The sequence below is a fragment of the Mytilus trossulus genome, chromosome 8, assembly GCF_036588685.1.
Source record: "Mytilus trossulus isolate FHL-02 chromosome 8, PNRI_Mtr1.1.1.hap1, whole genome shotgun sequence".
Classification (NCBI taxonomy): domain Eukaryota; kingdom Metazoa; phylum Mollusca; class Bivalvia; order Mytilida; family Mytilidae; genus Mytilus; species Mytilus trossulus.
The window spans coordinates 24,256,065-24,282,707 of record NC_086380.1 but is presented as its reverse complement, the minus strand read 5'-3'; the positions used below and the strand labels follow the sequence as shown (position 1 = coordinate 24,282,707).

The following is a 26,643-nucleotide window of genomic DNA, read 5'->3' as shown; positions in this document are numbered from 1 at the left end:
TTCATCACATGCCTGTTCGAATTTTGCACAAATGAAAGAGATCACTACTGTGAAAATATAAGTCAAGATGGACTTTAATTCAAGTTTGTTAAAGATGAATTTGGTCTTTTCAAAATTTGCCAATCATTTGCTTCTAAAGCATGTAAAGGTAACAAACAATGACAAGGGTATATCTTGAAATTTGCACCTTAAGCAATACTTCACGCTCAAATTATATATGTTCATAAATATTCCTTGATGTACCAGTCTGACCTATCAATGCCTTATATGACTTACATGCTGAGCATTGTTGATGACTTTTGACTCTTCCTTAAAAGCTAATTTCTTTATTTCTTCTTCAGGCTGGTTCTCTTTGTCTTGGTACACAAGAATTGACCGCCTTATTCTACAAAAATAAGACATGAAAAATGTAAAATTTTAAAATGAATATTTCATTTTGAAAACAACAAATATATCAAGATTGATATTAGATGTTTATCTGTAAATGATATAAAAGTGATAAAAGTTTGAAGTTTTGTTTGTTTATGTCACATGTGTTACATGTTTTTCTTTCATTTTTTGTATATAAATTAGGCCGTTAGTTTTCTTGTTTTAATTGTTTTAAATTGTCATTTCTGCCCTTTTATTTATAGAGCTGACTATGCGGTATGGGCTTTGCTCATTGTTGAAGGCCATATGGTGACCAGACCTATAGTTTCTATTTCTGTGTCATTTGGTCTCTTATGGAGATCTAGAGTTGTCTAATTGGCAATTAAACCACATTTCTTTTTTTTTTTATAATTAGCATCCCTATTCCTTACATTATGTTACTTTCATCACATGTAACTTGATAAAATACTTTACAATAATCCCCCAATTTTTTACACTATGACACATTTGGTATACTGTTATCAATGCAGTTTAAATACACACTTGGAAGATTTTCTTGTAGGTGTCCTCAGTGAAGGCTCTGCAGCTATCACATGACTAAGAACTGTCTTCTTTAAACTTCTGTTGATGACATCCTGGTTCTTGACATCATGAAGAGGTGTCCTCAATGGAGTCCTTGTTATTTTCTGTATGTCCATAACAGTCTAAGAAATAAAAGGTAATATATCAATGATATTACATGTACAAAGAAAACTTTAAACTAAATTAAATATTGAACAAAAGGTTTATTGGCTTTTGGCAATAAAAAAGCTAGTATTTAGTAAATTAAAATGCCGATGATTTCCTGTGAATTTTATAAGTCCAGAATTGCTCGTTTTTGTATTTTGCAAAACTTCAAGTTTTAATTTTGTCTTCAAAAACAAAAGAAATGTTAGCAATGTGTGATAAATTTATTGTTTTGAGTCATTAATTTATTTCATTTTTTAACTGTTGCCTTCCCTTATTGATGATAAGCTCTTGCTCTTGAACGATTTTAGGAAAATGGTAGGAAACTTCATGAGGTAAATGCAATGCAACAGTTAAACAAATTCATTGAGGTAACAAGTATGAGCATAATCAGTTATAAATGTGATTTTTACAATCATTTTTTTAAGAAGGGCACCAACTTTTAAGTTATCTGATTATCTCAAAATGACCAAAATAAGGTAAAAAAAATCCAGATCCTTGTATATGAATATGAGTACCTTTTCAAACTGGTAGACATTTTCTTTATTTTGTAATTCCATTATATTCAGAGTTTCATAACATTTTGTCTAGTCTTTGAGTATACTCAAAACCTGGAAAAAAACATCATCATGAATAAAAGTATAGGAATTTTGATAGGTGAATATTTTTTATGCAGCAAAACTGCATCATGCATACACATGAAATGAAATTTAAACTGATTTTCCAATAATGATAAAGTTTGATATCTTACATAGGGGCAAAGTCAAAATAAATGGTTCCTTGCATATATAGCAATATTTATCAATCATGCTGATAATTTTATTGGATAATTTGATTTCAAATGATGTGGCTTAATGTGTAGAATATTCCTGCAAAATGTCTTTTGAAAATCTCAAGTATTAAAAAAATTATGTTAAAAAAAGATGCCAAAATTGTCAGGAGTGCAACGCTTTTTTGTGACATTTTGAAAAAATACTTTTTTTTCAAGACACAGCAAATTGTTTTATGGAGTGATATGCCTTAAATTCTTATTTCTTTGTAAACTGTTATATCTTAGTAATGACTTTAGCTCCAAATGAAGCTTTTCCAATGAACCGTTTTGATACAGATGTGTTTGGGAAAAAAGTTGTGCCATGTCAGGAGTGCAACACAAAAATTAGGATTACTGAGGAATAGAATGAATTTTGCTCAAATGACATATACTTAAACATAAACAAATGTCTATACTGTTAAACAAATATGTCCTTTCTAGAATAAATAGGTTATTTACCTGATTATTGATATAAATAATGTGCTTGAGTCAAGTAAATAAGGCCTCCCTATGAGTGTCAGGAGTGCAACTTTGAAGTTTAAAGACTCACACTTCAAAAATGCAAAAGCAAATATATGGTTCTGTTTTATTTTTCAAAAGATACTATACTAGATACAAGATTGCACCCAAAGAGTAGTCTGATAGACGAGGAACATTTCTTTTAGAACCATTTCTTTGATGTCAGGAGTGCAACACTTTTAAAATGACATTTTCTTGGACTTACATTTTATGATAATCTCACCTCCTAGTGACTTATTTACATGTAAACATGTTTTCTAACTATTTAGATTACATGTATGAGATATAATAAATTCTTAAAGGTAGGTTTAAAAGCAGGACTTAGATCCAAGAATTGTTTTTTGTCACAGGCAAACATATTTTAATGCTAAATACTCAAATAATTTTCAAATTATGGAAGGTAATTGTCTTAAACTTTGTCATTTGATTAGGAAATAACCATATTTCATTTTACAAGTTTTAGAATGGTTTCATGTGACACTTATTAAATTATTATAATTGTTATACCAAACTATTAATTGTGTTGCACTCCTGACATGGATTTACTATAACAAACCATTTATCACATTTTAAGTTCAATTTTAAGACCCAACCTGTCAATGAATGAAAGATGGGTAGGATGGTTATGAAACAAAGCTTAAGAGTAATATCAGACAGGCTAAGTGCATACCAAGTCAACAACAACTTCAACTTTGAGGAGTAGAAAATTGAGAAAAACATTGAAATAAGATCCTAATCTGAAGGACCATCTGGACAAATATAAACAAAGAAAGAATAAAGAAAACAAAATAATGTAAAACTTAATTCAAAAGACTTTGACCAGAATTAAAACACATATGAGAAAAGGAAAAAAACCCAGAGAAAGTGGCAACAAAAGAGAAGAAGAAAATTGGCACAAGCTGAAAAAGTTGCAAACCAACAGAAAATTTTCCAGTCATATAGCAAAAGTACAGATGCACTAACAATACCTAAAGAAATCAGAAAGAGAAGTCAAAGAAAAAGACATTATCTGCCTGACCATTCCAAATATTGGGCTAAAACAATAGACCACTTTTGAGTTCATCCGTCACTGGAAAAAAATCGTCAATTATACGCGCCTTTATCATCGTCATTTGTGCGTTTAGGGGCGTCGTCACTTCCTTCTTATGTTGAGTGAGTGGTTGGAAAACTATAATTCTATATTGTACGCATTATTCGGTAAACTGAATTCTCAAAATTGACAATCAACACTGCTGTCATTAGGGAATTGTCAGTAAGTACCTACAGAGCAACCATTATTTCTAGTTTATCCTGCACAAAGAGGATCACTAAGACGCTTGATGAGCGTAAAGAGTGCAGGGATACAGGCGAGCCCCTCTATCTGGTAAATGACGTCATAAAGACGTGTATAATTGACGAGTTTTTGCCGGTGACGGATGAACTCGAAAGTGGTCTATTGAGAACATCATATTCACAGCTTCACCAAAGTGGTTGTCAGAGTTAATGAGGACCGATGGCAGCTGTGTACAAGAAATTGATGAGTCTTAAATATGCTGAAGTATAAACAAAGATGAGGAACCCCTTAAATATCATGAATATCTGAAAACTGTTGAAAAGAAAATGACATTTTCAAAGAGTTCCTTAGTGCTACGTCTTTTTAGGTAGCCTCTATTCTTTTTGAAAATGCCAGTTTCTTTTCAAGTTTTCAGATCTATTAAGGGTCTCAACTTTGTTTCCACGTCAGCACCCCTCAATTTCTAGCACACTTCCATCAGTACTGATAAGTTCTTACAACTACCTTGGTTTAGCTGTGGCTATGATGTATTCAATTGTTTAAGGGCAAGATTTGGGTTTGTCAGGACAAATTTTCCCTTTGCTTAGTCTTCTTTCTGATTTCTCTAGTTGATGTATCTTCACCTGAACTTTAACTTATCAACTGGATATTTTTCTGTGGATTTGGATTTTTTATTTTTGGCTTGTGTAAATTTATTTTTCTCTTCTGTTGCCTATCTCTCTGGGTTTTTTTTCTCCATTTTTTATTTTTATGTTTTTGTTTTTATGTTAAGGTCTTTGTAATTAAGTTTTACATTTCTTGTTCTTTCTTTGGTTATATAATGTCTAGTGTGTCTTTGAGGTGGATCTTCTTTCAGATTTTATTCTCAATTTTCTGCTCATCAAAATTATAGTCGATGTTGACTTTGATGGTGTGTTTTGGTCCCTTAGTCTGTCTGATTTTATTCTCAAATAAATTTAGTAAGTTTAGTTTCATCAACTATCTTTCCCATCTTTTATTTATTTTAAGGTTGGATAAGCAAGATGAACTCAAAATTTGCAAAACTTTCTAAGATAAAAAATATTGAATATGTACAAAAACTTTTTGTTGTGGTAAATTCATGTCAGGAGTTCAACAAAATTAACTGTTTGTTATTACAGTTCATGAAACCAACTTTTGAAATTGAAATATGGTTATTTCTCATTAAAATGCACAGTTTATATGAGAATCAGCTTCCTAAATTCTAAAATTGTATCAAAATTTGTCATTCAAGAATTTTTGATTGGGACAAAAATATTTAAATAAATAAATTTATAAGTCCTGCTTTGAAATTCTAAAAGAAAATGTTTGTTATACAGGATTGACTTTTGTTTATTTTTAGGTGTGAGCCATTTAAGCAAAAATCGTTCTATTCCTCAGTAATATTATTTTTTGTGTTGCACTCCTGACATGGCACAACTTTTTTTCAAAACACATCTGTATCAAAACGGTTCAATGGATAAGCTTCATTCTGAGCTGAAATCATCACTAAGACATACTAGTTATAATATATATAAGAATAAATGGCACATATCATCATATTACAAGTTTCTGTGTCTTTCAAATAAAACTCTTGTCAAGAAAAAGTGTTGCACTCCTGACAATTTTGGCATCTTTTTAAATGTAATCTTTTTAATGCTTGAAATTTTCAAAAGATATTTAGCAGGATTATTCCACACATCAAGCCACAACATTCAGCCCATTTTAACATTGCAATCACTGCCATTTAAGAAATTTAGTAGCGAAATGTGATGAGATGTGAATTTATGTATACAATAAGTGATATGTATGATATAGCTCCAAGAAATATAGTTTAAATGAAAATAAATTGTCAAATCTGAAAGGCATAAATGTATTTAAACACTTAATCTAAAAATCATGGTATGTTTTGATGATATATAAACTATTTTGTTATGATATATATTGAATGTCAGGAGTGCAACAAGATCGGGGAAATAAAGTACCTTATATAGGTAATAATTTTAAAAAAAAGAAGAGCTCAGAAAATTTTTGAAGATTGCACATCTCTTTTTAAGCTGTCAAACAACAATTCTGATGAATATTTAATGGAATTAAGTTCATAGTTTGGTAACTTACCCTCAATTGTATAAGAATGTGTCAGAAAAATCAATTCAAATATGGTCTGAAGTGCATAAGATGCATAAGGTAAAACAGAAATTACATTCAAATGACAGATTTAGGTCTTTATAAACCAGCAATGATTAAGGTAACACGATACCGATTGACGTTACGCCACGAGTTATCGTTCCTGACGTTATCGAATAACGTTCACATATTCAAGCCAATGCATCAGGTTTTGCAATCACAAAGTGATACAATTATAACAAAAAATATTGGGTTTTAAGGTGACATTTTTATAGTAACTTTTTCTGGATACTTGATGGAGTAAAGGAAAATAGTTCCGGAACGGAATCGATTATTTACTGTACGGAGTTTGACGAATGTCCTGACAACCTGACAATGTTCTGACAGAAATGAAAATGCTAAATACTTTTTTTTTTTTTTTTATTATTGGAAGGATTAACTTGAAATTTGGAACCAAGCAAGATGAGAACTTATATTTTAATAAATAAAAGGAAAAAATGAAAAACATATTGATAAGAGTTAGAAAACTTGCCCTGACCAAATTGACTTTGAAACTTCTTATATGATCTTATATCCTGACAGCAATGAACCAGCGATTTTGTTTTATTATTAACAGGATAGACAAACTCAATACCATGGCAGATTAAAATATTTAATACAATAATACAAGGGAAAAAAAAGAAAGCTTGACCTGACCATCTACATCTTTCCCGTGACTAATGTCCTGACCGATGTAAATTGTTTATAACTTTTTTTTCTTTGAAGGATCGACTTCAAATTTGATGTCAAGGAAGATTCTGACATAAAATATAGAGATATAAGAATCGGATCATTTAAAAAGTGTTAAAGAGTTAGAAAACTTGACCTTACCAACTTCGACTCTGCCCAGACTTATGGCCTGACCGATGAAGAAAATGTTAATAACTTTTTTTGTTATTGCTCATTGTTAATCTTTAAAAATGAATTACTTTACTTTTAAATATTCTGTTTCTTTAAAATTTAAGCATCTGACCGATTTAATTACATATAATAGACTAAGTTTTATCACAAGTCTTTATTGTTGGTATATGTTTGCAATAAATACTTTTTAATGATGAACGCCGTATTCCCATGAAATTTTGTTTTGAAAGTAGAAATCTAATCTATAGAAACTTAGGATGATGTGTAAAAAACACGGGGAATTGTTGGTACATCTTTTAATTCGTGTTAAAATGGTCGTCAAAAACACAACTCGGGCAAAATGGAAAAAGGAAATTTATCTGGATGAGAATACGGATAGAATTAGGCGATAATGCACAATACAAGCAGACTTTGCAACTCATACACAATAGTTTGTTTGTATGGAATTTTAAGAAAGTGGTTTACTCGGTTATTTTGCCGAATATCTTTCTCTATGTTCCAGTATAAAAAGTCTTTGAAATTCATTGTTCTGCACAGAGTAAATCCGATATAGTTTCGGAAATATTTTGAAAATAAAGTGCTAGATTTGTAATCATATAGACAAAGTCTACACGGGATAGACAGAAACATCGGAATGAAGCCTGAAAAAGTTGAAGTAGGCTGAGAAATACATGGGAACTTGATTCGGCAACAATAAAATGAAAAAGCAGGTCCCGTTACAGTCTGACTAAAGCCATCCCCAAGTTGCCACTTGCGCATATAAATGCAAGTTGATAGTCGGGACTGGCTATAGTCAGACTGGTTTCGTTACAAATTTTTCTCTCCAAATTTACAATCAAACGACTGACTAATTATTATTCAAACGGATAAAAAGAGACTGAAATAGCAAGATCTTGAAATCCTTAAGATTTTATTTTCGTGTTAACTACGCTTGCATGGGTATTTGGTGGTAGTGTGTTTTTTGTTGTATGATTTGAGGTGGAAATAATGTACATGTACAAGTTCGGAGACAACACGACTGAAAAAGAATTAACATAGTTGCCTTTTTAGGCCCTGAGGGAAATATTGCCCACATACTTAGGGCGCAACCATTTGATTTTCGGGGGGGGGGGGGGGGGGGGGCTATACATTTTTTTCTGGACAAACTTTTGTTCCGCGAAAGACAATCTATTTTTTTGGCGACAAGACGAAAACTTTTCTCAGGGTCAAAAACAAATTATTTTTTTCTCCAAAAACTGGAAACTTTGTTTTCCAAAAAAATCCATAAATATATGATATAAAAAAAATTCATATACATGTATGTAATACTGTAATACTATAGTATAAAATGTATTAGCATGAGCTTTAGAAACAAGATGGAAGGCGAGACTCGCCGAGCTTTCCACTTATTTCGTAGCGAGTGCAAAAAACTTTTATAATTCTGACAATGTCTATTGCGCATAAAAGTTTTATATTTTCTTTATATCCTACAATTTACTCCCTAAGGCCTAGGGTGAATAGGGATAAATAAAATATGGTCACTTGGTCTTCTTCCGACCGGCAGTAAAATGCTTCCAAAGTGAGGCGTCCATTTGGCTGTGCGGGATGTATTATTTATTGTTAACTGCGTCTTGAACATGCATAAAATATTTGCCACTGGACGTAAAAATACCAGCAATCAATCCTACAATTCAAAATCGCCACTTGAAACTAATATAGAGCACACATCATATTGTTTCATCCGTGTAAATTCGACCGTCATTCCCACACTTGATAGTCTTTTTGCTTCAGGTTTAATTTTTGTACCTGTTTTTTAAAGGTGCGCATATCGTCTGTATTTTCTTATTTTTTTTGTTCATGACAGGTTGCTTGCATAGGCATTTTGATAAATTATAAAGGCCCGCAGAGTACAGACTCCGGGTAACATCTCCTACATGTGGAATTTCAAGTTTGAGTTCTTATGTTTCGCAGTTTGTTTTACTAATAAAGAATGCATATATGATCTCAAGATTTGTTTTATAAAATAATTTTCCACAAATGACAGACTGTTGCACAAATAGTGAAATTTTGCATACAGTTTGCAATGTTTGTCCGACATGCTGAGCAAGCAACTCACACGTTTACACCACGCAAAGTACACTATACTAACGTACAAATGTACGTAGCAAGTCAAGAATATAAGTTTTGAATTTTTCTTTGAGTTTTGTTATTTTATTTATCATGCATGAACTATTTGCCACTGAACGTTAACAACAATCAAAAACAGAGCAATTATATCACTGTTAACTGAATCAAATTTTTAAAGTACTATTTTTCTGCATGGATGAAGCAATGACACCACCATTGTCATAAAGGATGGAGTTAAAAACTCAGTAATTCAAATGAATCACACGTAAAACATTTCATATTATTTTAACTCGAATTTTACAAAAATATGTAGTATGCTCGTTAGGTGTAAAAATCAGACGAGATTAATGTTAAATGCATGCATGTTAGTGAAATTTCTATGTGCAGGACGAAATAAATTATATCGGTATAATCTCCTATCACTAGGAAATTTACGGAAACCTGACAGGGGAAAAGAAAATAAAATAAACACCCTTCAGATCCCGACACATTTTGTTTTTTTCCATTTCTCATATGTCTGAGGAGAATAACGTTACATTCCGTATTCAATAACGTCACACGTTTGCGGTCAAATTCTAAGGGTATCAATCAATTTTGAAGCCATTTATCTCAAAAACAAGGATGGTGACATATGATTTTCTATATATGTATGAATTCAGTTTGTAATTCTGAATATTATGTTAGTTTTTTGTTGTTCTCCGTATATAAGAACATAGCCATCCATTGGAAAATCTAAAAAGGTTAGCCGAAAAACAGGCATTTCCCCTATATACCTAAGTAAATTTGTCACCCAAATCGACGTTTTCCAACGAAAATACCAAGAAAACAAAAATGGTGACCCCCATTTTTTATTACATATTTCGATGTAACTCGGTGCAAAGAACGCGTATGCCAAAAAGTTTTGAAATCGGGAGATATGCCATTCGGTATCGTGTTACCTTAAAAAAAAATAAAAATCATGAGCATTTTGTTCTAGTTTCTGTATTTTAGCTTGGTGTATAATATGTCAGGAGTGCAACAGAAACAGGGGAAATTGGATGTATTTTCTTTTTGATACATCTTTTTTATTAAAAAGATTTATCTATCTTTTTTTTTCGTCTGTGAATTCATAAAAGGGTTAATTTTGATAAGGAGAAGGTTTTTTATCAACTTATTGATGAATTATTTTTTGATTAAAACTTTTTCAATCAACTTTAAATGAATTGATACAAAAAATAGCCAAAAACATTAAAAAAAAATATTATCAAAGATGATATTATCAATTTTTGCATTAAAAGTCATGTTTGGATTTCTGCAATCAAATGGGGCAAAAATAATATTAATAATTGATAGTATTTGTTTGAAATCATATTCCCAAAAGGTATACTTTATTTTTTTTTTTCAATTGGTTTATGTCAATAAAGTTTCAGAACTTTTTTGTTTCTTTATACTTTTTTATATCCTTTTGGATTTATTAACTTAAATGTATATGTATCAAGATACTGTAAAAGAAAATGGACTAAAACAATGTTGAAATTTGACCAAAAAAAATAAATCTGGACCATTTTTTTTGACTTTGCCCATAGACATGATAGAGATACATGTAGTACTACATCAAGCATGTTTCAATATTTCTCCACTCAAGAATGTTAAAATGCAAGGTTCGAAAAATATAATAAAAGTTTAATTAGTACACTGAAGGGAAAATACCTGATAAGACTGACCTATTGTTACAAGTGGATATGAACAGACCAGCAGGTAATCTCTTTTGGGATTCTATGTTGGATTTATTTACGGGAAATGAGGTCTAGCGGCACACAGGAAATGACAAAAAAATGAGAATTGCATACATAGTGTAAGCGGGATATGGAAATCTGACAAAACAGTAAGCGTGATCCGGGATCAGACCCCCTGAGATATCTTAAAAAATGAGATAACAAGAAGGCAAGTGAGTTAAGACCACAAGATGTAAGATTATTGGTATGAGTACATACTTGTTTGACATAGTTATTTGAAAATTAAAAATAGTTTTAAATTATTTGAAAATAATAAAAAAAAAGGGGGGTGCATGACAGGCTTTTCCAATCACTCTTTCGTTACATGTGGGCTTATATCACTTATGATTCATTATCAACATTAATCAATTTTAACAGATTAGTTTTAAGATAAGCTTCTATTTTACCACAGACTAGGAAATTATCGACCTGTTTCATGTGTTTACGTTTCCGTGTGAAGGTTTCCGCTTGTTTAAAATTTGGTGCGAAATTTTGATTGGTCAATAGAAAAATCTCACAGTTTGGTAAAAATTAAACTTTACTTCCAAAGTCTTTAATTTTTTTTCTGAAATCATATTCATTATGAAAATATCAAATACTGTAAACTATACACGCAAATTTTTCTGAATAAATTTACGAAAATATTGAAATGCACACCGGATGTTTACATCATGTGACATACCCCGCTAAAAGGTAAACATGGATTCTCCACTGTTGGGGAGATCTCTAAGAAAAACGGTCACATCATTCACTGACGTGTTGTTTCCCATATCAAAAGATGCACAGGATCCACAACAATACCAACTGAAAAAGACAGGTTAATAAACTTATTATAAATCCTGTTATTCTGCGAAGGTTTAGCTTGTACAGTTGCTTCATGTAAAAATCATGTTGAAACACAACACTCAGATTGATTTCAGCAGCAGGTTACCTCACAATCTATACTTAACTACTGGTACTACTCCTTTCTGATTTCAAACTTCTTTCCTACAGATTTTTTATCAAAAAGACAAAACAATTTATTCAATTAAACCATTATCAAAACAGATGAGCATGACATGAGGGAAGAATGCTATTTCGGCATTTATCATCACACCTGAGGGGGGATAGAACCTTTATCAGGACTCCGGGATCAGGTGTTTTTAAGCACTGGATTTCGGGATTGATCCTTTCGGGATCTGGGAATTCTTTTTTCTTTTTTTTTTAACTTTGAGCCCCCTTCACACCTCCCATTATTTGCTACCTTTGGCAAAAAATGAGCCTTTCTACTTTTATCATTATTTGTCCAATATCAATCTGTTACAACCATTTGGATCAACTAAGATAAATGCTTCTCATAAAAAATTATAACATAGTTTTATACCATCAACCGTCATGTAGGGTACCCCATTACTACCTTTGATTTATATTTACCCTCAAGGTGGTAATTTGTTCAACATTTAGGGCGGTTCATTGTATTAAAATACTGACAAATAAACTTACTTTCAGGATTAACAGCAACATAAACCTTATTGCTAGTTGTAAGCTGAAACAAAACTTTACACTAAACAGAATATTAAATTCATTACATTTCACTTCTCTAAGATGGCTTCACTAAGTTCATTAACACCTGAACCTAGTCAATCAAACATTGGGTTATTATTTAGGGAATTATATATGCACTGTATTAAAACATATTATGTCAAAAGAAATCATAATTAATAGAGTTATGGCACATGTAACTGTATTTGAACATGTTTGAAATATTTGCAACTGGACATGAAGCAAGTAATATGCAGAAACAATACCAAACAAATGAGAGGATGCAGTAGGCAATAAAAGTGTTGCAAGTAAATCAGCACACACATTTATATCATTTATAATATTATTATAAATGATATATATGAATAAATGTAAATAAAAACAGAAAAAACATGCAATATTTTCCAAGAAAATCAACATTCATGCATAAGACATTCAATCATTATAATATCCATGCTGTTCTATGTCAATTAATGTGTATTGAAGTACAAGGACATGAACTATGGACATGTGCATTCCATGAAAAAATATTTAAGGATTAATATAGCATATTTTTTTTATTTTCAGGAAATGAATATGTTACAAATCTGCCCCTACAGATGGCGCTTTTCTTTAATATTTTCTATGCTCCATTCTGGTTAACAGCGACACTGGTCACATTTGAAGTGAAGGTAAATATCTGCAATAATGATATTTTATTTGCAAATTAATTTTTTTTTCGGAATAAAGTAAGATTACATGGATATGCATGAATATTTCTCTAATTTTCTTCTTGTGTATCTTTCTACATGTACATGTATATTGTTCATGGCATTGTACATCAATATCAATAATGTGTATAAAAGCATCATTTTAATATCAGGAGAAGAAGCATTTTGAGATTTTTAGACAGCTAGTTATATGGTATAATTGAATTAATTTAGTTGTGTTTTTACTGTACCTCTGTTTATGTTACTTGTTATACTGTTATTATATGTTGTTTTTTTATCTTGCAGAATTATATTGTATTCTATGATGTAAATGTATTTTTTTTTCTTCCATTTTCTTCTGTGATTCATGGAAAATATACTTTTTTAATCAAGAATAACTAAAATAAGAAAGACAATCCAAGAAGCCAGTATAATGAACAGATACCATGACAACTCTGCATTAGTTTGTGAAATATCTAATAATAATTTATGTGCTATAATCATGATAACCAAATCTACCTTCAATCAGTATTCACAATTTCACTATTTGATGGAAATCAGCATTTCATTTATATGAAAACACTTCATTGAGATAAACAAAAAATTGCCATATTTTTCTAGATAGAAGATATTTGAATTTACAAAAAAGTGAACGAAATATATAATCCTAATCATTTGAACATTCAAAGAAATTGTTGATGTATTATACTTATTATAATACTGTTATAAATACGTATTGCCAGGGATTGTATTTTTATTATAACATAAATGTTACAAATCAGTGATTGGTAAAATTTATGTATTATGTTTCAGTTTTCTTACTTGTCAACCTTATATCTGATATTACTGATAGCCATATATGTAGTGTTTACCATAATGGAGGTCGTCAGATTATATGTTGGTTTTGTTGGCAACTTAGCAGAAAGGGTAAGATTTATGTATACAGACATTTAAAATACCGTCAGACTTAAACACTTTACTGAAATAGTGTTGTCATCACTGCTGTCTGAGAGTAATTTAGTGTCCATTTTCACTATGGTGGCTGAGTGGTGTGAGTAGTATTGACTATAATCAGTCACTGAGGTTGTGAGTTCGAACCTTGCTCGTCAGGTGCACTCGACTCCAATCTTAATTGATTAGGATTGTCAGTTCTCCTATCAAAGGTTTGTTTTTTTCTCTTGGCACTGGTTTCCTCCACCAATAAAACTGGCCGCCAGGAAATAGTCTAAAAGCAGTGCTTAAACTTGGCCTTAAAACACCAAAAATCCAATCACTTCAAAATTAATGGACAAAATCATAGTTGTTCACTAGGTGATTTAATAAAAAATATGTGACACATGACATCCACTTTAACATTAAATTGCCAAACATCATACATTAAACATGAAGATTTTTTTACGTATTGACTTTGTCTGCACAATGTATTGTAAGAACCTAGACAAAATCTCTCTGAATAGATAGTTAGTTTGACCTCATAAGGATCAAATTTATGTCACACCTCATAATAAATCCTTCATTTATTTTGCAGTCTTCTGCCCGTTTGTCATAATTTTTCAAACACTTTTAATATATAATATGAATCAAACATGAAGATAAATGAGACTATAACCCAAAGCGTTTCTGGTTATGAATTAAAATATATTTGTCTTGATGTCAAACAAGAGAAAACCAACTGTTCATGAAATAAAACTAGAATAAAAAAATAAAAATTTGGAAACTTTCTTCCTTTCGTCCTTTGAAAAGCTAGAAATTGCAATTAAGATAAAACATGTTAGCTAATTACAGTGAAAACATTCTGATCTGATGATTTAATTATTCATTACAGGTACCAGAGTTGGCTGGTTCCTGGTTGTTGACAGTACTGATTCAGTTACCACTCATATTACTTCTACTTTTCAACACTCAGCCTTTACTGTTACCATTTGAGCGTGCTGTACATATTGTAGAAGCCATGTTTGTAGTGTTTGAAGCAATTTGTGGCTACTTTGCTATCAGGACAATGGTTAATTATCAAGTCACAAAATTCCATTTAAAACAATTTACAGACTTAGAAAATATAACTGATGATGACTATTGGCAGGATAGATATGATTACTCATAGCAGCATTGAATGTTAGAAAATAATAGGACATATTATATGACACCATTTTATAATGGTCTGAAGGTCTATATTGTTAAGAAAAATATAAGAACACATTGCATATAAATCATATTGATTAAGAAACTGAAAGACATCTTTGTTTGATTTAAGAAGGAAAGAAGCTACAGTAGAATCTTACTTACACTTTTGTAAAATAAAATATAATATTTAGAAGTTTGGTATTGCATACTTTCAGCAACAAGCATATGTAATGAAAGTTATTTAAGAAATATGTATTTTTCTCAGCAAATGGTGTATTTTATCTTCATTGTCTCCGTCCAAAATATTTTTTACAGTAAGTTTAACATTGAATATTCATAGGCGGACCCAGGGGGGCCAGTCCCTCCCTTTTCATGGGTAAAATTTGGTTACTTATATAGGGAATCACTGAAGCATGACTGGAGCGGGCTCACCCTTAGGTCAGTCAGGGGCCCCCCCTTATGGAAAGTGCTGGATCTGCCACTGATATTAGATAAACAAATTTTACTAAGTATGCTGTATGATTTATTGTAGAATACCTTTTGTCACTATTTTCATAGTGCTATTCTGAAAAAAGGGTGTTTGTAAAAAATAATGCAGAAAGAGAAAGTTTATCAAGTTTATGGTAAAACATTTTTTTTTTATGAATGTATAGGAGTAAATCTAATGCTAGTTTTATTGTTATTAACTACTGTAATTAAATATTAAAAATGTATAAAGATTAAAATTGGCTTTGTTTCTTTATCATTTTAGAACCAGGTTTAATCCACCATTTTCTACAGCAGAAAATGCCTGTATCAACTATCAAATCAAAGATAGGACAGTTGTTATCCATTCATTTGATGTGTTTGTGCTTTTGATTTTGACATTTGATTAGGGACTTTCTGTTTTGAATTTCACAAAAGTTCTGTATTTTGGTTTATTTTACTTTTTAGTAAAAATGAACCTGCATATAAGTGTGCCTCATTGCATAGCCATCTGGATAAAAAATACATAAAATGCAGTACCAGTGGCTGTCATGAACTTGCAATGAATCTTGAGTCTTTTCCCTATGTTAATCATCATCGACTTTTAGATCTTAATAAAATAGTTGTTCTTTTCCTTCAATTTGTTAAGTGGATGTAGAGACTTTGTTATACTACCTACTGATTTGAATTATAATACTTCTGTAATTTGAAATAAGATGTGGTATGAGTGCTCAAAATCAGACAACTCTCCATCCAAGTTGCAATGTGCAAAAAATAAATCATTATAGAACAAATTACAGCCTTCAACACAGAACATCAAGCTACAATATAAACAGAAAAACAAATGGTGTAATCGTAAAAAAAAAAGGAGAAACACTTATAAACCACATCAATCAATGACAGCCATTGAATAACAGGTTCATGACTGTATTCATGGAACATATACCATTGATTCAACTTGGTTTAGTGTATGGGAAATGTATAAATTGAGAAGCAATAAATCAATGGAGATTAAAGTATAAATTGAGAAGCACTAAATCAATGGAAATTAAATGTGAAACGTTTTGGTCATATTGATGTTTATATGTGGATATGTTAACTAGTATCCACACCTGAAGAGTCTTGTGTATAAAAACTGTTGAAAATATAATAAAATATTCACAATTAATTTACCCCAACTGAAAAATGTAACAGGATCCAGCAATTTTAAAAAGGAGTTTCCCACCATATGCTCCCATTTAAATGCATTGATCATCTAAAAAGGGGTTTTCAATTCAGAAGCCCCACCCCTTAATCTGCCACTGCAAGTAACATCTGATTTTTTTTAGAAATATACTAGCAAGGTCATCTTCCAGTGATTGCTCTCAGCCTGAACATGCATGAAACATATGCCACTACATGTCAAGTATCTAACAATCAATTTAGTAGTCATCTTTCAGGGATTATTTTCATTTTTAGCTCGTCTGCCCGAAGGGCCAAGTGAGATTTCTCATCACTTGGTGTCCGTCGTCCGTTGTTGTTAACTTTTACGTGGTTAAATTGTTAATCAGATCAAGATCTATCTGCCCAGACATTTTCACACGAATCGGACATTCCGTTGTTTTTGTTGCTGCCCCTGAATTGGTAATTTTAAGGAAATTTTGCCGTTTTTGGTTATTATCTTGAATATAGTTATAGATAAAGATAAACTGTTAACAGCAAAGAAAGATCTACAAATATGTCAATATTGTTAAAATGATCAGTTGACCCCTAAAAGTGTTATCACCCTTTATTGAAAATTTTTAACATTTTTTCGTAAATTTTTGTGATCTTTTACCAAATCTCCTCTGTTACTACTAAGATAAAAATAACCAAACTTGGCTACAAACATCATTAGGGTATCTAGTTTTTTAGAATTGTGTCTGATGACTCGCCCCACAAACCAAGATGGCTGACATGGCTAAAATAGTATACAGGGAAAATTGCATATTTTGGCTAATATCTCTGAAACCAAGGCATTAAGAGCTAATCTGACAGGATAAAATTCTCCATTAGGTCAAAATCTATCTGCCCTGAAATTTCCAGACCATTCAGACAATCCGTAGCAGTTTTTGGTTATTATCTTGAATACTATTATAGATAGAGATAACTGTAAACTGCAACAATGTTCAGCAAAGTAAGACCCAAAAATAAGTCAACATGACAAAAGTTGTAAATTGACAGCTTAAAGAGTTATAGCTCTTTATGGTAAATTTTAAACAATTTTCATAAATTCTATAAATTTTTACAAAATATTTTCCACTGTAACAACTGGACCAAGTTCATTATAGATAGAGATAATTGTATTCAGCAAGAATGTTCAGTATAGTAAGATCTACAAACACATCACTATCACCAAAACACAATTTTGTCATGAATCCATCTGTGTCCTCTGTTTAAAAGAGGGACGAAAGATACCAAAGGGACAGTCAAACTCGTAAATCTAAAACAAACTGAAAACGCCATGACTAAAAATGGAAAAGACAAACAGAAAAACAATAGTACACATGACACAACAAAGAAAACTAAAGAATAAACAACACGAACCCCACCAAAAACTAGGGGTGATCTCAGGTGCTATTATATTCACATAGACCAAGGTGAGCATCACAGGCTCTTTAGAGCCTCTAGTTTCTTGGTGTTGTTATTTGTGGTTGTATCAAGCTCCCATTTCTGTATCAAACGGAATGAATTCGCATTTATTATTGTCCACATCTTTTTATGGTGTACTTTCTCCCACAAAAAGGGGGTGCACCCTTGTTTTTGCTTTGTTTGATAATGCAAACTCTGTGTTTCAACATACAAGACAAAAATACAAGGCTGGTGAAACAGTTGTTGGACTACAAAGACTAATCGTCTACCACAGAGGGCCCCACAACACACACACAGAAATATAGAATCTAAATAAAAGGTGAAATAACTCAAAAACAAAAATGTCATTATAACACTTTGCACACAACCTTTACAAAATCACGGTGTTAAGAATGCTGTTAACCACACAATTCTATATCCTTTAGAAATTGAGAGAAAAAAAACGTTGATTTAAAAGATAAATACTAGGCCAACTATAGAGTCATTAAAAATCAGAAAAAAATTAGAATGAATCGGTCATCCCTCACAAAATATAAAAGCTTAGTTTTTTCATCTATCCAGCTTGACCAGCTGTAAGTTCAAAGATCTAAACTACCATCTTGACATTTGTGTCGTATCACAGACACTTGATGTTGTTTAAAACAATAATCGATTTCTGCAAATATATTTCCAAGAAAACAAATAAGCAGTTCTCTAGTGATTGGAAATAAATCTGTCGTTATTTTAGATTTTAGATGTGTAGATTTTGAGCTTAAATGAACGGTGACCCCATTTTTTATTTCACATTTAACTCACCTGGCCTAACATCACTTGTCGTCCGTCGTCGTCCTGCGTCCGTCGTTAACTACTCCTACTTCTGAAACTACTGGGCCAAATTTAACCATACTTGACCACAATCATCATTGGGATATCTAGTTCAAAAAAAAATGTGTCCGGTGACCTGGCCAACCAACCAAAATGGCCACCATGGCTAAAAATAGAACATAGGGATAAAATGCATTTTTTGGCTTATAACTCAATAACCAAAACTTTGAGAGCAAATCTGACTTGGGGATGAAATTGTTTATCAGGTCAAGATCTGTCTTCCCTGAAATTTTCAGATGAATCAGACAACCCTTTGTTGGGTTGCTGGCCAAGAATTGGTAATTTTAAGGAAGTTTTGCTTTTTTTGGTTATTATCTTGTATATTATTATAGATAGAGATAAACTATAAACAGCAATAATGTTCAGAAAAGTAAGATCTACAAATAAGTCAACATGATAAAAATGATCAGTTGATCCCTTAAGGAGTTATTGCCCTTTATAGTCAATTTTTGTCAATTTTTCTTAACTTTTTGTTATCTTGTACAAAAATCTTCTCCTCTGAAACTACTAAAACAAAATTAACCAAACTTGTCCACAATCATTATAAGGGTCTGTAGTTTTAGAAATGTGTCCGACGACCCTGTCTGCGAACCAAGATGGCCGACATGGCTAAAAATAGTACATAGGGAAAATTGCAGTTTTCGGCTAAAATCTCAGAAACCAAAGCATTTAAAGGAAATCTGACGAAGATTAATGTGTTTGTTAGGTCAAAGTCTATCTGCCCTGAAGTTTTCAGACCAATCAGGCATACCATTGTTTGGTTGCTGCCCCAGAATTAGTAATTTTAAGGAAATTTTGCAGTTTTTTGTTATAATCTTGAATATTTTTATAGATAGAGATAAACTGTAAACAGCAAAATTGTCAGTTGATCCCTTATTTGTCATAGGAGTCATTGCCCTTTATAGTCATTTTTTAACAATTTTCATAAATTTTTGTAAATTTTAAGAAAATATTTTCCACTGTAATTACTGGGCCAAGTTCATTATAGATAGAGATAATTGTAGCAAAAAGAATGTTCAGTAAAGTAAGATCTAAAAACATATCATGATCACCAAAACACAATTTTGTCAAAAATTTATCTGTGTCCATTGTTTATTATGCACATAGACCAAGGTGAGCGACACAGGCTCTTTAGAGCCTCTAGTTCTATTAAGTATATGATAAAGTTCATTTAAAAAAAATATAGCGAAATCCTATATTAGAAAAAAAATATTTATACACAGGAGCACCCTTAAATTTTAAAAAACAAAAACAACATTCTCTTGCTAGGGATGGATACCTAGGTGCTACGGGTGAGTTAGGAGAGACTGGAATTGAAGGAATTGGAGAAAAGGGAACACATGGATTGGATAGAATATCAGGTATGTATCAATAATTTACATATATTCATAGCTATTTTGATGCTTGTTAACGGGGTTCTCGAAAGAAAAATTGGTTATTGCTGTAGGGATGTATGGCGGGCGTGTGAGTGTCAACCAGTGTCTATTCATTAATATGAAAACGATTTGAAAAAATCTGCAAATTTAGATATTCTGTTTCCTCTGACTAAATTAAGGTCAAGTTCGATTTTCATAATTTGAGCTGTCTAATTATTGAGTTATAGACCTTTCATTAGCAAATATGATTCTTATTATACTATTCGAAGTTATTTCCCATTGACAGAAATGGTTTAATCAAAAGGTTTTTAAACCAAAAAAATGTGTCATTGGAGTTCTTTACCTAGATTTTTTCTATTGAAGCATACTTACTAGTTTAATGTCCAATTTCAAATTCATTTCCTTGAACTTATTCATTGTGTTTTACAAAAGTATGCTGTTTCGAATATTCAATCACAATCCAAATTCAGAGCTGTCTTACGCTTGAATGTTGTATCCATTCTGACCCAAAAGGCGTCCGTCGTCCGTCGTCATCATCCTTAAATCTCGTCAGAAACTACTGGGTAAAATATATAACTAAACTTAGCCTAAATCTTTCTTACGGTATTTAGTTTTTAAAAAATCCATCTGACGACCCCGGCCATCAACCAAGATGGCCGAATGACTAAGTATAGACCATGCAGAACAGAATAAGGATCAAGGCAGTATTTTGCCTATATCTCTTCAAATTCAAGCAGTTAGAGAAAATTTGAATGTGGTAAAAAAGTTCATTAGGTAGGAGTCAAACATACGCACAAGACAACTGGTTGAATTGCATTCCCTGACTTGGTTACTTTTAAGGGCATACGATACAGTAACAGGGAAGGTAATGACGTTGCTAACATAAAATGTTATTTTTGCGACGTCAAACTATGACATATCGGGAAAAGATGCAGTTTTCGACTGCATTTTTATTATTCAAACTGATTTAATTTGAAGACGAGTGCATGGACACCTATTTTTCAAAACGGCAATTTGTTTCATTTTGCAAGGAGATTATGTGACCCAAATTTTATAAAACAATAAATACCGCATTTTTTTAAAATTTTGATAAACATGCAGCAAAAAATGCTGTTTTTTCCCCTATTCATGAACATTTGATAAATATGAGTTATTTCTGAATAAAATTGCATAATTTTTAATGATAACTATAAAATACAAAACATACCGATTATTTAACTTAAAACAATTTGTGTTTATTTTTTAAAACAAAACAATATGTCTTTCTTCCCAAACAGAAAAATACGACCACAAATCTGAATTTTGAGCAAATATACAAAGTTTCGACCTCATTTTACTCAAAAAGTAGCACATGAAGGTATATTTTTTATTACAAATTTGATTTAATCAGTTAGAAAATAGCCTTTATACATATTTTCATCAACTTGTAAATTCAGGTTCAAAACTGTATCGTATGCCCTTAAGGACATTTTTGAAGTTTTGGCTTTGATCTTGATTATCAAAATATATTGAGATAATTTTCAACAGGAAAATTATTATAAGGTTTACAAATAAATCATCATGACCAAAATTGTTAAATGGTCCCATATAGAGTTAATGCACTTTAAAGTAGATATTTCACATTTTTTCGTATTTTTTTGTAATTTTTTCATAAATCTTCTCCTGTTAAACTGCTGGGCCAAACTGAACCAAACTTTGTCTGAACCATCCTTCGGGTATCTTGTTTAAATGGCAGTTGTTATATTATTGTTCGTTTCTCTGTGTGTTACATTTTAACGTTGCGTCGTTTGTTTTCTCTGATTTTTTAGTGTAAATTCACATTGCGATAAGACGTGTCATGGTATTTGTCTATCACAAATTCATGTATTTGGTTTTGATGTTATATTTGTTATTCTCGTGGGATTTTGTCTGATGCTTGGTCCGTGTCTGTGTGTGTTACATTTCAGTGTTGTGTCGTTGTTCTCCTCTTATATTTAATGCGTTTCCCTCGGATTTTGTTTTTTGTCCATGGATTTATGAGTTTTGAACAGCGGTATACTACTGTTGCCTTTATTTAAAACATGTATCCGATCACCCCACCTAACCAACCAACTTGTTTGACATAGCCGACATGGCTAAACAGAAGAAAAGAAGTAAAATGCAAGTTTTGTCTATCATTTAAGAAAACCCGATACGAATAGAGAATCCGACGGTGTGAACATGTTCAAATTCTTGAGCTTTTTCAACTGTCTGTTAGTGGCAAAATTGTTATGTGACTTCTTAGGAGTTATCTCCCTTAAATGACAAGTTTAACCATTTAATTAATGTTTGCCTATTATCTTGAAAACTGAAATAGATACAGAGTAGTATTAACATGCAAAAATGATCAGCAAGACAATTTCAACAAAAAGTTTACATCGTCTAGCAGTCTACTTCTTATGAGAGTATTTCCCCTTTAATTTTGATATTTACAAGATATTGCTTTTTGCCTATAATTTCTTAAATTCTATAATCAGCAATACAAGATCTACAAAACAGAGATTTTTCTTATGAATTCGATTCTTGTCGTCAATGTTGTAGAGTGTCTTTTGTTGAATATGCACATACACCAAGGTGAGTGTTACAGGGTCTGTACAGCCGCCTCTATTTCAATTCTTAACCCAGATTTATTCTGTATCAGAAAACGATGATATGTCAAATATTTAATCACAATTCAATTTCAGAGCTGTATCAAGGTTGAATGGGATGTCCGTACGAGCCTTAATTGTTCAGGGTTTGACCCTGCTGTTGGATCAATCCCGATAACAACATGTGTCTTTACACAATAGCTTTCAAATGATTAAATTTGGAACAAAATAAAGGAATAGTCCTTGATACAGCAAAATAAAAAACAACAACATTTTTACAGGCTCCTGACTTGAGCTTGGGCTGGTACATAAACAATGTGACAGGTTAAACCTGTTTAATGGCACCAAATATTCTCCTTACCTTGTGTACAATTTGTTTACGGTGGTTGTATCTTTAAAAAGATACATGTTTCAAAGGAATTGATGAATAAATAGGTTATTGTTAGAGAATAGCGTATATGATACTGTTAATCAGTGCAATACATGTACAAAACTTTTCTAGTACTTGAGTGAGATATAACATGGTGTTATAAACATTTAAAGCAACACTGCTTCAGTATTTATCCAGATGGCATCAAGGGTCTTACTTTTTTTGCGAACCATTTCAAGAGGTGATGCTGTATCATTGCATTGCAGCAGGTGTTCCAATTGTACAGAAATATTAAGTGCTATTTGTGACAAATCGCAGCAAGTTGGTAATTCAACACTGTCACACCATGCTACAGAGGCACACGATTTATTATTTCTTCAGAAAGAAACAATTATCAGCATATGTTTTTGTGATAATCGCTCTGAAAAGAATGTTGACCTTTATTTAGTATTTCATGATGTTGCTTGATGTCAGATGTGCATTGGTGAGAATCGTAGAAGATGTCAACAGATTAGAGTAATTGATGATATGTCTAGTGGAATCAAGTCATCGGTTTTATTGACGTGATTTCGAAAGCAGTTTCTTCCTCATTACAAACCTTAGGTTCAATAATAGAAAACCGCCAAAATAACAATCAACTGGTATATTCATAAGAATAAATAAAAAACCCATTTAGAGCTTATTCAAGACGATTGTACTGCAACACCAAGGTTTGGCTGAATAATCACTTCTCTCAAGTTTATGTAAACTAAATGATAATGAATAGATGTCAATGAATATGAGGGAAAATCATCGCAGAATATATAACTCGATTTCAGTATAGAACATGGTTCAAATAAGCAGTATTTCTCGTGTTGAAAAGCAAAACATCTCTGAATTAGAAATACTTGTAATAATCAAAGCAAACATAAGTATGACTATGATGCAATATCGGTACAGACTTAAGTAGGACCGCTTTGGGGATATTTCAAGCTGGAAAACATCCATACTTATTTTCAAAATACTTCAATTAATGAAGTAATTATGTTTTCATACTAAAAAAATGTTCCGAATTCTTTATACTTCTATAATAAACGTCAATCTTTTTGTGGTCATACTGTTTTTTGTATGTGTTGATATTGTCAGAATTGAATTATATAAAATGCAAGTATTTGTAAGAAGATTTTACATTTTTTAGTTGAGAAATTATTTTATCCGGCATACATTAGTAAATAATTTGTTAATGTTGTAGTAAAAAAAATATATGATCTAAGGTTTTCTAAGTTCCATGCATTACAAGTAAAATATTATCATCATTATAAATGCACCGCTTCGAATGATTTTTTTGTAATAATCTGTTATACACACATGCCTCATTAAACTGTTTAAATTTTGAAAGAAAATAGGACAAATTCGATTATATCACATTTATTAGTTCTTATACATAGGCTATCTAGAATCAATATTCTTTTTTTATATTGATCAATGATATGATATTTTCAATGTAAGGATAGGATATTTAATACAAATGACAATAACGATCGCTCAACATCGCAGTAATTCATAATATGGTAGTTGTTTTAAATCAGGTTACCGACGATTACATCTTCATTGTTCTTTTTCCTCTCCTAAAACAATACAGTAACTTATAGAATTTTAACGATTTTAGATTGTTCGAAAAAAAAACTACCACACTCATATTATCAATTTGTCTACATGTGCCTATCGGACTCATGAATGCCTCTAGTGGTGCATGATTTGCTAAGTATGTCATGTAAAAACTGTAGTCGACTATGTACAAGGACTGCTTCAAAATATTTCTTTTAATTCGAAAAGTAATTATGATCCAAATAAAATGGGTTTTTCCCTAGATAGAAAGTTATATAATATCAAAACAAACCAAAAAAAAGAGAATAACAACGAAAATATTTGTTTCTGATTTGTAAATATGGATTTTTTTAAAATCCTTCGATTTAATACGAGGCATATGTATTGATCGTCGGAAAATATTTGTGTGATACATAAGATATTTAAATATTTGTATTGAATTGTAGGACAGATATTTCCCATGAAGTAAACAATTTTTTAAAAACCATCCTGGATATGTTTTGACATGCTGACTTTTAAAATAGCATAGGACTGGAATGTCTTGACTGGAGATTGATATAACAACAGCGAAAAAGTAAGTAGATAGACTCATCATAGATACCAGGACTAAATTTAGTTCATACGAATATACTTTTTACTTTTCAATTACACAATTAGGTGACGACCATTTGATTATTGAATATTGCCGATTGAATATTAAATATATCTATAAAAACGCCTGTACTTTTTTGTCACTTTTGTACACAATAGTTTCCGTTATTTTGTGTTGCAGAGTTTAACTGTCGTCATCTTTTTGAAAGACTTTCAATTCTTACCACACTATGATCTTAATTCTAAAAGCGCCACTTCTTATCGTCTCCGAAATAAGATTTATCTCTTTTTAGGTACTTCTGACTATTGGCATTTGTACAAAGTCAATCTCTATTTTATGGTTATTTTTATAATTTAGTTCAGAAGTTAATGTTATGTTTATGTTATATCAGATTTACATTATGACAGTGTGAACATATGATTATTTCGTTCCTTAATTTCGTAATTTATTTTACGTTCATTTGACAAGTAACAAAGATGCTATTTTGTAATCAGTATAATATAAATGCTATCTGGACCGTCAGTAAAACATTATCATTAGGTCATAATAAACATTTTACAATTTGACAATTTGACGAAATGATCGATATTCATAGTTTTTTTTAAAACTTTTATATAAAAACAGTCTTATCATAGAAGATATTTTACTCACAGCAAACAGTTTATATTGAGAACAGTTGGACAGCAAGCTCTTCTTTTGTTGCCTTGAGTTGCCCAAATGAAGTCCGGCCAATCTCACTTAAATTTATTTCATGACATGATCATTTCAAATCTGAACTTAAATTCATAGTATCTCATTTGCATGCGTAATGCATTTAGGTTCTACAGTATTGTGATTGGTTTGTGAAAGGTTTAGCATATTATCTCATTAAAAAGTATCGATATCATAATGCCTGCACAGGTAGGTAACGATTCATATGTGGTGCACACAACAACTAGTCTACAGGTTTTACGCATAATTCTTGCACATGGTGTTCTCAAACAAAACAGGGCTTACTGAGCTTTGCGTGAATGTGTTTCAACACGAATACATCATTGAACTATCTATTTATGGAGAGGATTTGAATGACATGCAGATGGTAGGGAGTTTAATATTTCAGTAAACCAATTCAAGGAAAAAAGCTACATTGTATAAGACAACTTCATTCAGATCATACTTATGATATTTCTTTTTATACTATTATCATAAAGGTAGAGGAAATTGAGAAGGAGGCAAATGCCCTAATATATCTATGACTCAAAGGGTAAAAAAAAAGAAAAA

General features: G+C 31.4%; 2 protein-coding genes across 2 annotated transcripts in view; one reads left to right on the top strand and one right to left on the bottom strand.

The window, feature by feature from the left end:
- LOC134727488 (centriolin-like) overlaps window positions 1-11,079 on the bottom strand; it is a 31,996-nt gene extending 20,917 nt beyond the window's left edge. Inside the window, exons 1-4 of the mRNA XM_063591869.1 lie at window positions 10,990-11,079; window positions 1,614-1,706; window positions 913-1,073; window positions 277-385 (exon numbers count right to left, since the gene is read on the bottom strand). Of these exons, the coding sequence (XP_063447939.1) occupies window positions 277-385; window positions 913-1,073; window positions 1,614-1,655 (312 nt within the window). The 5' untranslated portion in view covers window positions 1,656-1,706; window positions 10,990-11,079. The remainder of the gene's footprint in view (window positions 1-276; window positions 386-912; window positions 1,074-1,613; window positions 1,707-10,989) is intronic.
- A 177-nt stretch (window positions 11,080-11,256) lies between these two features.
- LOC134680729 (transmembrane protein 17-like) lies at window positions 11,257-15,563 on the top strand. Its single transcript, XM_063539935.1, has 4 exons — window positions 11,257-11,399; window positions 12,671-12,774; window positions 13,606-13,719; window positions 14,618-15,563. The coding sequence occupies exons 1-4, from the start codon at window positions 11,282-11,284 to the stop codon at window positions 14,891-14,893; spliced, it is 612 nt and encodes a 203-aa protein (XP_063396005.1). The 5' UTR covers window positions 11,257-11,281; the 3' UTR covers window positions 14,894-15,563.
- The last annotated feature ends 11,080 nt before the right edge of the window (window positions 15,564-26,643 follow it).